Below are 12,644 nucleotides of genomic sequence, written 5' to 3'. Positions count from 1 at the left end.
GCCTCAACTTTCCACATTTCTTCTGGGTAAATTTGCACAAGTTAATGACATCAATCATGTTGATGGTCTTTCAAGTGGGGAAGTATACAGGTGCTTCTGAATATTAAAAGTAAAAGAGAAAAATATTTGAATGTAAACATACCCATACCTGCATGAATGTACAACTTTAGTTGCATCTATTTTGGGACCCATCGTAGTCATTAGAGTGTAGAGCCTTAGCCAATTGTATGTATCTATGGACATTCTCTGCTTATATTCCTGGTACCTCAAACTATGCTGCTCTAAGAATCTTCTGCAGAAGCAATATATATCAGGAAAGCATTGATCTTCCCCCTTCCATTAACACAAATAGTCCTGTCCATGGATAACATTTTCACATAGATTCTGAGCCACAAAAACCATTCCCAAACTCTCCCTACCCAAAAACAGTGTTCTTTTCTTTCCCTACACGACATAAACTCTTTGTATTCTTGTCTGTGTATACAGATAGGATGGAAAAGGTCCACCTTCTTCTTCTTTTTCTAAAATTTTTTTTGTCAAACTGATGTACAGAGAGGTTACAGTTTCATACGTTAGGCATTGGATACATTTCTAGTACTGTTTGTTACCTCCTCCCTCATTCACCCCTTCCCCCTTTCCCTTTCCCCCCATGAGTTGTTCACTTGATTTGCACCAAACCGTTTTGCGAGTATTCCTTTTGTAGTCATTTATGTTTTTACCCTGTGTCTCGATTTTGGTATTTCCTTTTAGTTTCCTAGTTGTAATACCAGTACACACGGTTTCCAATGTACTCAGATAAGATACAGAGATAGTGCAGGTGCAGCCACAGGAAGGGGATACAAGAATCATCAGTAATAGAATCTATGGTTTCACATGGCATGTTCAAAGTAATTACAACAGTGATCTAACAGTCATTTCCATAACATGGAGTTCATTTCACTTATCATCATCTTATGAGTTCATAAGGTTACAGCTATTGGGCTCTTGGAATCCTCTGCTTTGACTAGCCTAAACCTGTGCTAATTATTCCCTATGAGGGAGACCATAGAGTCCATGTTTCTTGGGGTCTGGCTCACTTCACTTAGTGTAATTTTTTCCAAGTTCAAAGGTCCATCATCTTGAGAACAGCAGTAATCTCATAATTACCCCCCACAAAAAATAATCAAGAGAAGTATGTTAAGAGATAACAATGAAGTGTGTGTCAGACTTGCATATGGGTCAGAGGTCCCATGATCATAACAAATTCAGGCTCTGATATCTGTGGTGAGTCAAAGTGTCCAAGTTCTATTTCTGTCAGCAAGGAAAATGCGAGGTTCTAACTGGATGTATAATTGACCTTGTCTGGACCTCTGACGAGATCTACAACAAACCCTTCACATGCCACCTGTAGCAAATCCCATAAACACCAACTTTCCATGTTTTCCTGTAGCCTTGAGGACTTTCTGGATTTTCCCATGACGTCTTGGGTAAGAATGGGTAGTTCTCCATCTTCTTCTATGGCTATGAAAGGAAATAACACACATTCTGTATACCTGAGAACTGAAATATGGAATAGTTTCAACTGTGAACTGAGCACCTAGGAAAAGCAACGGACTCCCACTGGAGTTGTAACAGCACCTGTAATTTGACAGGCACTGCCCAGCACAGCAGTGCATGTCCCTTGGCATAAGTCTCTCCGACATTGTATGGGGTACAGAGTGTGAGGTTAAAGCTCTGGACAATGCTTCTCTGCTCTGGAGAATCTGGCTCACAGCCATGCTCACAAGCAAAAGGCTATAAGGTTATCACACAGGTCAATTTGTAGGTTTTGAGGAATATCTATAGTGATTTGCACAGTGCTTACACTAGTTTACATCTCAACCAAAAATTTAGGATGGTTTTTTTCTCTGTAAATTTGTTGTGACATTTGTTGTTTTTTAAATTTTTTTTCTTGTTTTGTCACATTTAAAAAATTAATTAATGTATCATCAAAGTGATGTACAGAGAGGTTACAGTTTCATGTGTAACTTGTTACTTCCTCCTTCATTTTTCTCCCACCGACCCCCCTCCTCGGTCCCTCCCCACACTCCTCCAAGATGTACAGTTGGTTTACAGCATATTTTCTGTAGGTATTGCTGCTACATTGGTTTACCCTTTACTTTTTTGCCTCCATTTTGCTGTTCCCCTTCCCTAGTTCCAATAAACTTACATAAAATATCCAGTGCACCAAAGTCAGCACAGTGACATCAGGGTAAAACCATGGGGAAGAAAGACAAAAGAAAAAGGCATAATTTCTTATAGTACAATGAAAATAACAGCAACAAAGATAAACCACTTATTTCCAAATTTGTAGTTAATTACCCTTAGCATCATCTTATGTAATCCTATGTAACATCGCTTCATTGAGCTATTGTGCACCTCTGCTAGGACTATCCTAGACAAGTACTCATTGTTTCCAATGAGTGAAATCATAGAGTTTATGTTTCTTTGAGTCTGGCTCACTTCACTTAGTAACTTAGTATGATTTTTCTCCAAGTCTTTCCTTGACCTCACAAATGGGGCCCAGTCATTCTTTCTAAAAGAAGCATGGAATTCCAATGGGTGCATACAACCACATTTTCTTGATCCACTCATCTACTGAGGGGCATCTGGGTTGGTTCCATATTTTAGCGATGACAAGTTGTGCTGAGATAAACATAGTTGTGTTGGTAGCTTCAGAGTGATCTAGCTCATAATCCTTTGAGTAAATGCCCAAAAGCCAGGTTGCTGGGGCATAGGAGAGTTCTATGTTTAGCCTTTTGAGGAACCTCCATACTGCTTTCCAGAATAGTTGACTAAGTTTATACTCCCACTTGATAATGGACATTCTTACTCGGGTAAGGTGGAATCTCACTGTTGTTTTGATCTGCATTTCTTTTATGGCCAGTGGTGAGCCCTTCTTCAAATGACTGGGCCATTCTCATTTCCTCTTCAGAGAAGTCTCTCTTAAGGTCTTTAGCCCATTTATTGATTTCTTAATGATTGTTATTCTGATTTGGAGGAGAAGCAATGTTGATAGAGTCTTGATTGCATAACCTGGATGTTAGATAAGGGTATTGAAGTTTGCTACTAGTATCTCTTAGACTGCAAGTTTTGTTTTTGTTTTTGTTTTCCTGAGAACTGTCTATTCCACTCTCTTGCCCATTTCTTAATTGGGTTATCTGTTGTTTAGCGGTTCAGCTTTTTGGAGCTCTTTGTTTGTGCTAGGTACTAATCCTTTGTCTGTTGAATGGCAGGTGAAGATTTTTTCTCAAACCATAAATTGTCTCTTGGCTTTGATGTGTGAAGAAGTATTTTAATGGAGGTAACAAACAGTACAAGAAATGGTTCCAATGCCTATTGTATGAAACTGTAACCTCTCTGTAATTCAGTTTGATAATAAAAAATATATATTTATTTATATAAAAAAGAAGTATTTTAATGGGATGCTGTGAAATTTAGGCATTCTTGTTTTTACTTACTTGGTTGATTTGAGTACAGTTCAGATAATGTCAGGGCCTTCATTTTTCAGAATTTTTCATTACTGTTCCTATAGTAGTCTCAGATCTAAAGTTTGTGCAAGGAGTGATCTTGGGGGTCTGCTTTCCATCTTTTGTTGGAATTGTCCAGTTTTCTCAACACGATTCTTAGGATGTCTTTTTGAATTAGATGTCTTTGTCTCCTTAATGAAAACTGGATTACTGTAGCCATGTGGTAACATTTTTGGGTATTCTTTAGTGTTCCTTTTGTCTTTATATCAGATTTTGTCCAGTGACATGACCAGTATAACTTGTGACCTTCACTCAGCTTTATTTTGCTATTACCTTTAAGCAGTTTAAAGATGAGTTGCCATTCAACAAAGCTGATTATGAATAAAATGTCACCTATTTCAACACCCATCCCTCCCAAATCACCCCTTCATTCACTCTGCTTCATAATAATATTGGAGGATATATATTGAATTCTTTTTTTCTTTCTTTTATGCCAGTTCTGGGGTTTTGAATCACGGCCTGAGAGCTGTCCCTGAGTTGTTTTTGTTTTTTCTTTTTCTTCTTTTGCTAGAGGCTTCTTAGCACGGGAGCCATGACTCCAACTTCAGCTTCTCTGGTAATTTATTGGTAATAATAATCTCATGGATTTTCCTGGCTTGCTTTGAACCTTAGACTTCAGATCTCAGCCTCTTAGTAGAGAGGAGTATAGAAAAGAGAAAACACTGCCCAGACATACAATGAATTCCCAACTGTGTTGTCTTCCACCTATTCTTCATTCATCTTTCCTGTTTCCAGGGGAAATTTGGATTTATTTTTTTTTGTCTTCTAATTTCTGCTGTCATCTTCAAAATCTTTCTTTAAGGGTTTTTCAGTCTCCTTTATGAATTGCTCCCCTCCATGGTTAAGTATAAGGCTACTGTGAATAGGATTGTATTATTTCTCTCTTATCATCTTGTTCCTTGTTGCTATATAGAAAAATATTAAGCACATTTCTGTTTGCATTGTATGTCATCCCAGGGTCTTTCATGGTGACGTATGTACGATGTATCTTTCTCAAACTAGCATCTTCATTGCTTTGTTTCATCTCCCTTCAACTCTTCCCAAGTCCGTTTCAGCAAGTGTTATGGTTCATACTTACAACATATATATCATTGTGAACACAGTTTTTTTCCTCTACCAAACTCTGTTTGGCCTCCCCAAATGCAGATGTCGGTAACAATGGGCTAGGAAGAAATTAAAAACCAGATTCAAAGAGTAGAGCACAACTGTAGTAAGGACCTTGGATGCTTGGTTACAGCACAGGTAGACACAAAAGAAAAAATTTGCCCATCTATCATCTTCTGTGTATGAGATTTGCATGTGATCGTAATTCTGCCTGCAAATCTGCTTTCTTTCTGTCAGTCTAGAATAGCAACCAACATATTTGGGAGAGTGCATCCAAGAGATGCAGAGCAAACAAAGTTCTCAGGAGGGTAAAAGCATATTGTCATTGTAAACTATGGACAGGTTTCATGAAAATGTGATAGATGGAATCAGAGGGGTCACTTTTCTGTCCTGTAAGCACATGAGCAGGTGTTCAGGAAAAGGCCAGTGAGGGTTCCTGTAAGAATGCACCTAGTGCTATGAGAGAGAACAAGTGGCTTATTAATATGTATGTCGTGGACTGAACAGAATAAACTGGGGCAGTAGATATGGAAGTTCCCTTAGATACAATTACCCTGGCTGTAAGGGTTTCCTGCCATAGTCCAAGGATGTGGTGTTCTCACCAGTCATGCCCACATGTGCGCACAGTAATAATGTTAGGACACATAGAACTATCAAGTTTTGTTTTTCTTCTGCCAGACATGGGGCTTGAACTCAGGGCCTGGGTTCTGTCTCTTTAAGCTTCTTTTCCTCAAGGCTAGCACTCTGCCACTTGAGCCAAAGAGCCACTTCTGGATTTTTCAATATATGTGGTGCTGAGGAATCGAACCCACAGCTTCATGCATGCTAGGCAAGTACACTACCACTAAGACACATTGCCAGCCCAATGATCAAGCTTAAGAATGTTTTTTACATGATATTTTTCACAGATAATTTTTGTCTGAAGTATAGAGTCCTTCTTACATGCCTATGATTATTTTTCAGGGTAGGGGCAGACATTATTTGTTAATATCGATCCGTGAGAAAAGTAGTAGGAAAAAGGAGTTGTTCTCATCTGTCACTTAAGCTTGGAGGATATTTTACTCCAGAAATGGCACAGACACATTCAGGGAGGGGTGATTCACTTTATTGGCACATTGATTGAGAGGGACTGAGGGTGCTCAGTTGGCAGCGATGGTGTCCTGAATCCAGTCCACATACTTGCACACTCTTGTGTACACCCCAGGGAATCCTTCCCAGGCACAGCCAAGTCCCCAAGAGACAATTCCCTGGAGCTCTCCATTGCACACCATAGGGCCACCAGAATCTCCCTAGGATGAACAAACAATGTGGTATAAGTCACAGAGCAGAAGACATCAAACTCCACTCACCCTGACCTCAACGCCCATTTGTCTCCCCTGTCTTTCTCATGGTGGTCCATGCTCTGATTTTGCTAAGAGGATGAGATGCAGTCAAAAGAGTCTTATTCACTTTTCAACGGAGCCTGGAGACATTGCGCTAGAATCCTAGCCTCCCCGAATTGGTCCTTCAAATCATGTTCCCAGTGGGTTCGGTTTGTGATCAGAAGCATTGATGAGAAGGGTAAAATCACCTGGCAGGCATCCTTGCCTCCCTCGAGGAAGCCAGCACAGACCATGTCCTTGGTGATTTCTCCAGGGTAGGATGCTTCACAGTCAGCCTGATTTAGTATAGGAACTTCCACACACTGCAGCAGGTCTGGATTGTAGACTTGGAGAGGCAGGGAAATATCAAAGAATTCAGAAGTAAGAGTCAGATCAGGCTGGAGAGGAACAATCCACCAGTTTCTACTGCAGAGTACTCTACTATTCAAGTCCAAGCAAGAAAGGACAATTTTGTTTGTCAAAAGGAGCTTATGGCATTCACCTTCCCAAAACCAAAATAACACCATCTAGAGCAACATTCTCATTCACATGTAGGGAAACTTTGCATCTCTCTGACATCCAAGATTTGGTGTATGGTAGTTACGTGAAATCTACTTGAATCCCAGAAGTGAAGAGAATCTTTCCCAGTGACATTCAGTATTGTAATAGTGTAGGGAATGTGCACTGTGGGAAAGAGGATGGTTCCACTCACCACCAAAGCTCAGAACGTTGCCCCAGCCGGAGATGAGGCACTGGGTGCCAACAGGCGCACACGAGGTTGGCAGAGACACGGTGGCCACACGGGAGTTGAGGGAGGCAGGTGAGGAGAGCTTGATCAACAGGATGTCGTTGACCGCGGTTGTGCTGTTATACTGAGGGTGAATGATAATCTTGGCAGCATCGATGAACTGCTCATCTCCCTCCAAGGCTCTGATGTTATGCTCTCCCAGCCTCACTTGGATGAAGCTGTCGGAAGACGAGTGGATTCAGAATGTTATTCCCTTTGCTCGTGCTGTCTAATGGGACTGTGTCCAGAAGCTTGAAATGGGCATGCAGCACCACCACCAGGATAACCCATGGGTAGTGAAGGAGAGGGGGTTATGAGTCCCTCGTGTAGATCACTCAGGACTGAGAGATCTTACACATGGAAATGCTTCCCAGATGCGTCTTCAGGTGAAACACAGACTTTAGCACTCACCACTGTCCAACCCCCTGCCTGAAAACTTGGAAATAGCTTCTCTACTGTGAGACACTCATTCCTCTATCTTCAAGGCCTTTTGGGTTTCATTTTTTCTTTTTTTGGCCATTCATGCAGCTTGAACTCAGGGCCTTTGCACTGCTCAAGGCTAGCATTCTACCACTTGAGTGAAAGCACCCCTTCTGTCTCTTCTTGAGCAGTTCATTGGAGATGAGTCTCTCATGAACTTTTCTCACAAGCCTGGCTTTGAACTGTGATCCTCAGATCTCAGCCTCCTGAGTAGCTTGGATGACAGCCTTGAGCCAACTGTGCCTCCCTCTTGAAGCCTTGCCACATTACTGTGTTCCTCCTGGCTATGGACCAAAGCTTATGTTTTAATGAATATTTGTTTTGTTTAAATCCTGGGTCTTCAACCCCATCTCCATCAAGAAAGCTTCTCTTTCCATAGCTTTTTCCATTTACTTAGAATGTAGTCCACATGAGGATCAAGCCATCTTTCTTCAAAGCCTAGCCTAGGGCCTGGCACTTACCGCTGCAGGTGGGGATTGTAGCAGTGGGCTGCAGACACCACCCACTGGTCATTGATGAGGGAGCCACCGCAGACGTGGGCGCCAGAGTTCAGGGACACCTGGTAGGGGACAGAATTCTTTGCACAGGTGTAGCCTCCGACGATCTTGTCATCATCATCAAGAGGAAAAGCAGCTAGAGTGAAGATAGGGAAGAATCCAATTCAGCAATGTATTGGAGAATGGATTCAATCTTGTTTCTGCTGAAAGGAAACTACTAGACCTAATCATCACAGTCACTAAACCTAGCCATTACTGAAGATTGACCTTTGGAGTCACAGTGTGTTATTGTTCTGAATGTTGGCATCGCCTGGGTGCATGTCTAGAAACCCTGAAGAATATGAGTTCCTTCTGAGACTGCAGATTGAGGACATAAAGAAAGACCACCTCATAATCTGGCAGTAGGGTGCCTTCAGAATTTGACGTTCTCAATGTCTTGACTCTGTCTGTGTATTTATCTACAAAGCTTGCCTGTTGGAGCTCCAGATGATGAGATTCAGCATAGCAAGGGAAATGTCATGACTGAGTAGAGCTTATTGTATATCACCTCGCATAAAGTTTAAACCAGCAAACTTGCATAGAGGACCTATATTCCCATTCCGATGTAGGTCAAGAGAATGATGATTCATAAACATGGCTGCATAATCTTCAGCTTTGTGACAGTTTTAATGCAATGTACAGGCTGGTGCCTGTATATCTAATTAGAAAATTCCAAGGGTATACATCTGACAGAATGTAATGTTTACACTTTCACCTTATTAATTTGAGGTAAAACATGTCTATGCTAGAGCCACTTCAGAGGTTTGGGGCCCAAGCAGAAGATGGCTGGCATGAACGAGCCAGCTTCTTGAGAGCAGAGATCGACAGGTCAGTAATCTCACCTGTCCATCACATGGCCACTTCCTACCTGGGATTCCTTTGGAGCCACCATTTCCTTAGAGCTGCATTAGGTCAATGGAGGATACGGGTCAGAATAGAGACATGGAGAACATAAGCGAGGTCAGACTTATATACAACTCATGAAAGAGTGAAGGAAGAAAGTCCAGCAGGAACTAGAATGCAAGTGTGGAGGCAGGAATGCAGAGACAGCTTTGATCAACAGCCATGTCATCCTTGTTCAAAAAGATGAAGTCCAAGGCAAAGCAGAGAACTCACCAGCAGCTGCCACAAGAACCAGGATCAGGAGTGAGCTCATGGTGAGAGATGGGTGACTTGGACAGTGGTCCATGCCTGTCTTTATACTCCTGGAATGGGGAGGAGGGCACAAAGTTGGAATGATCACTTCCCCTCCCTCATAAAACACACCTGCAGCTTTACCCACCTGGGGAGGCATTGCATCATCTGTGATATATTTGGACACTCTTTGCATAGGTGGCCCAAAAGGGAGGTGGAAATTTCTTTTCAGAGGGCAGAGGGAGAACAGCTGTTGGCTGGTAGGAGGCTGGGATGGAAAAAACTGGCAAATCATTAAATTATTTATGATAGTAATATGTGTTTGGTGAAAAAAATGAGATATTCCCCAAGAGAGAATGTACTGGGTCTTGGGAATTCTTCGGATCTGCTTTTTTTTTTTTTTTTGGCATAGTCCATTTCCAGGGAGTTCTGTCCATAATCATAATGACTTCTTCCAATTCCTCACCTTCCCCATACATTGGGTAATTCAGGCCTTTGGGGTTCAGAATTCCCAAGAAAATAATGAGATGTGTAGATAATGAGTAGCGAGATTCAGAATTTCTTTGCGGTGTGGGCTCTGTAATACTGCTAAAATTCAACCTGGAGGGTTTCTTTGGTTGTTGGTGGTGGTTTGTTTTTTTTATTTGCACCACTGCCCACTAGTGTATGGATACTGACTTTGTATAGTGGCTAATTGTGTTTAATACCATTCTGACTGTAGGAGGCTGGTTCTTTTTGGTTTCAGGGATGAGGTCAAATGTGCAGTAGGTGAGTAGAACTCTTTAAAATGCTGGCGATAGTCGGAGTTCTGCTGAACACAGTGGGAGAAATCTCGATTTTAATACTGGTCATTGGGTCAGAGAAGGCAGTCTGGGTGTGGCGGAAATGGAATTAGGATATATTGTAGGTGATGTGGATATGGGCTGTTAGAGCAACTTCTAATCTGATCCTAGGAATCGATGGGCTAGCATCCCCATGCTAGGGAACATAGCTCAGCCGTGTCACCTGGGAGCATTGCATGCTGCCTAATGTCTCATGGGCCCTTATCTGAGTGGGAGTGCTTTTGTTATTATTATTTCTGAGTGCCTTATGAATGTTCAAAATGTGTGTACTAACATTGATAGTATACTGCCAATTTTTCTGGTTTTTTTGCATTAATTATCTATACATAGTTGTCCAAATGGCTTTCATCACAACATGCTAATTGGTGAATCAAATGCACATTTGTCAATGTCACCCTTCCATTATTCTGCTCACCTTTCCCAATCCCACTCATCACCTCAATTTCCTGTTTCCATTTTCACACATGTGCATTGATTATGATGACTGTATTTGGCCATAATTCTTCACTTTTGTCCTGTATCTCCCTGTGTTTCTGACCTCCCCTGATATGACATGTTCTACTTCCTGGGATTCATTTTATGATACTGGGAGTTCACTGTTCAAGGGAATCATGTCATTGGAATCCTCCCCTTCATATACTATACTTTTGTTAATATGTTTAGTCAGGATAAATTCTAATATTCATTGCTACAGTATTCACCATAACCATGCTAGGGAACAATCCCAGATGCCTTTCAATAGGTGCATGAATTGAGAGAATGTGATATAACATGGAATATAAAATGGAAATCATTATGTTAGGTAAATTAGGTCAGTCTTAGAGAGATAGGAATATATGGTTTCTCTGATATTTGTAGGTTATAGGTTGGTCATAAATATATATGTAAACATGAAGAGTCAGATACACAATTACACTGCCTTTTGTGTGCTATTAGCCAGTACAAATTTGTAAATATACTGATTGTGAAACACACAGAATGAATAATTCTCTTCTATAGAGGAAGATGCCGGGACTCCGAGGCATCCATTCTTCCTCAAGAAGTTATTTCAAAATGGCAAACATGTAAAGTGTGGGATTGTGGCAGGTGGCATCTTAAAGGTTTGGTGGGTATCAAATCAGATGTCTGCAAAAGGCAAATTTGACATCCAGATTCTGCTGGACACTTGCCTTAGTGTCAGAAATGTGCCTTGAATAAATATTTCACTTGGCACCTCTTGTCAGATGCTTATCTACCTGTGCTACTTGGCCCATCTGGCCCCTGACACAGGGGCTCATTTCTCTAGCATCAAATACAGCTATGGTGGGAGTGAGGATGTATGCAAAATAAGGGTAGACTTTTGCCCTAATATTGGTCCTAAATGCACTGCATAGGTGTCTTACAGGGAATGACAGTTAATGTCTCTGGGTGGGTGGCCTTGATTCACCCACGAAGCCTTGACTCCATTCAAAATCCTCCATTAGGAGTTCTGTATCTAGAATTTGAAGTTTCACCTTTCCCATATTTTGTGATCTCATAAAGAGCTTCAGATCTCCTTTCATCAAATTAGTTCAAGTCACCTCTGGGAAAGTACTGAAGTTAGTCTTAGGCTGAAACCATTCATTATATACTCAGATAAATGGTATGGATGGGGAATTGTGTTCAGTTTTGGATATTGTTCGTTCTCAACAATGGTTTCCTCTGAATGCTCGTCTAATTCATACTGTTGGCCCCCACATGGTGCTTGGCATTGTCAATCTACTTTCTTTCAAGTATGGAAACAGAGACTAATTTTGCACAGTTTGGTCTCCCCTGTCCATTGCACAAGGCCCACAAATACCTCTTCATTTCATCCCCACCAACATCAATGTTTTAGCTCACTTCAAGGGTGATCAAGTAACATTGAGCTTTGTTATGTTACAATGATTTAATCGGCCTCCCCCATCCCCAATTAAGTTAAAGTTGCAAGATTCAAGCATGGTGAATTCAGTTGTAAAGTTCTGTGCTTTCATTCCTCATATGATGCTTGGTGGAGCCTCACTAATATGGCCAGTCAGAGACAGAGACAGTATTGTCTGTCTCCTTGTCAACATGAAGAAAGGAAGCAACTAAATGTTGGAGGTTAAATGGCCTCTCTATGTTCACTTGGATAAGGAATGCAGGGGTCCCACCAAGATCTCATCCTTGAACCCAAGTTCATGTCCATCTTTTGCTGCCTTGGGGAATATCATCCCATCCTCCACAGAGTAGAACTTTTTCTCCTTGGGAAGAGTGTCTCTTGCAAGGAGACAAAGAGAAGAATGTTGAGACTGCAGAAAGAGCAGGGAAAACAGATACAAAGCACGGATCATCAGAATTGCAACCAAGGGCTATGAAAGAAACCATTCAAAGCTCAAACGGTGGTTTGCTTTGGTGGGAGAAGGAGAAAGAAAAACTAATGCTACGGCTTGATGATCCACCTCTCAACTCTGGTGGAAGCCGATGGACTGTTCTCACTTTACAAGAAACTCATATTTCTTGCAGGCTTTAAACCAATGGAGAGATTTGCTGTGGCTATAGCTCCTGTTGAGTGACAGAATACAATTTAGTACAGAATGAGCTCCACATGATCATCTTATTTTTTTTGAACAGCTGTTCCTACAGAGATCTTTTATTTGCTTGCTTAATTTTCCGCTCAATATTTTAGTTCATTTGATGCTACGGTGTATTGGATTATTTTATTGATTTATTTTCATATGCACTGAATTTCTCTAGTGTTATTGTATTCCAGAACCGGAATTTTTCTTGAATATATTTGAAACCTTAATTGATGGGACTGTTCTCCATTCCTATGTTTGTTTTGTTAAGAATACGATGTGCTCGTGTGTCTGTGG

At 41.2% G+C, this 12,644-nt stretch overlaps 1 protein-coding gene and 1 gene segment (V, D, J or C); both read right to left on the bottom strand.

Moving 5' to 3' along the window:
• LOC125347236 overlaps positions 1–12,644 on the bottom strand; it is a 248,507-nt gene that overhangs the window by 154,547 nt on the left and 81,316 nt on the right.
• On the bottom strand, positions 5,768–8,972 carry LOC125347245 (serine protease 1-like). The gene is made up of 5 exons (XM_048340366.1): positions 8,933–8,972; positions 7,742–7,913; positions 6,726–6,979; positions 6,223–6,359; positions 5,768–5,941 (listed from the first exon to the last, which is right to left on the bottom strand). The coding sequence occupies exons 1-5, from the start codon at positions 8,970–8,972 to the stop codon at positions 5,792–5,794; spliced, it is 753 nt and encodes a 250-aa protein (XP_048196323.1). The 3' UTR covers positions 5,768–5,791.

This window comes from Perognathus longimembris, chromosome 2 (assembly GCF_023159225.1).
Source record: "Perognathus longimembris pacificus isolate PPM17 chromosome 2, ASM2315922v1, whole genome shotgun sequence".
In the NCBI taxonomy this organism is placed as follows: Eukaryota; Metazoa; Chordata; class Mammalia; order Rodentia; family Heteromyidae; genus Perognathus; species Perognathus longimembris.
This window is presented reverse-complemented; position numbering and strand designations above follow the sequence as displayed.

Coding starts and splice junctions, on each gene's coding strand:
- LOC125347245 (XM_048340366.1), bottom strand. CDS start 8,972: ATGAGCTCACTCCTGATCCTGGTTCTTGTGGCAGCTGCTG. Junction 7,914..8,932: donor GGTTCTTGTGGCAGCTGCTG/GTGAGTTCTCTG, acceptor TCTTCACTCTAG/CTGCTTTTCCTCTTGATGAT. Junction 6,360..6,725: donor CAACGTTCTGAGCTTTGGTG/GTGAGTGGAACC, acceptor TGCCTCTCCAAG/TCTACAATCCAGACCTGCTG.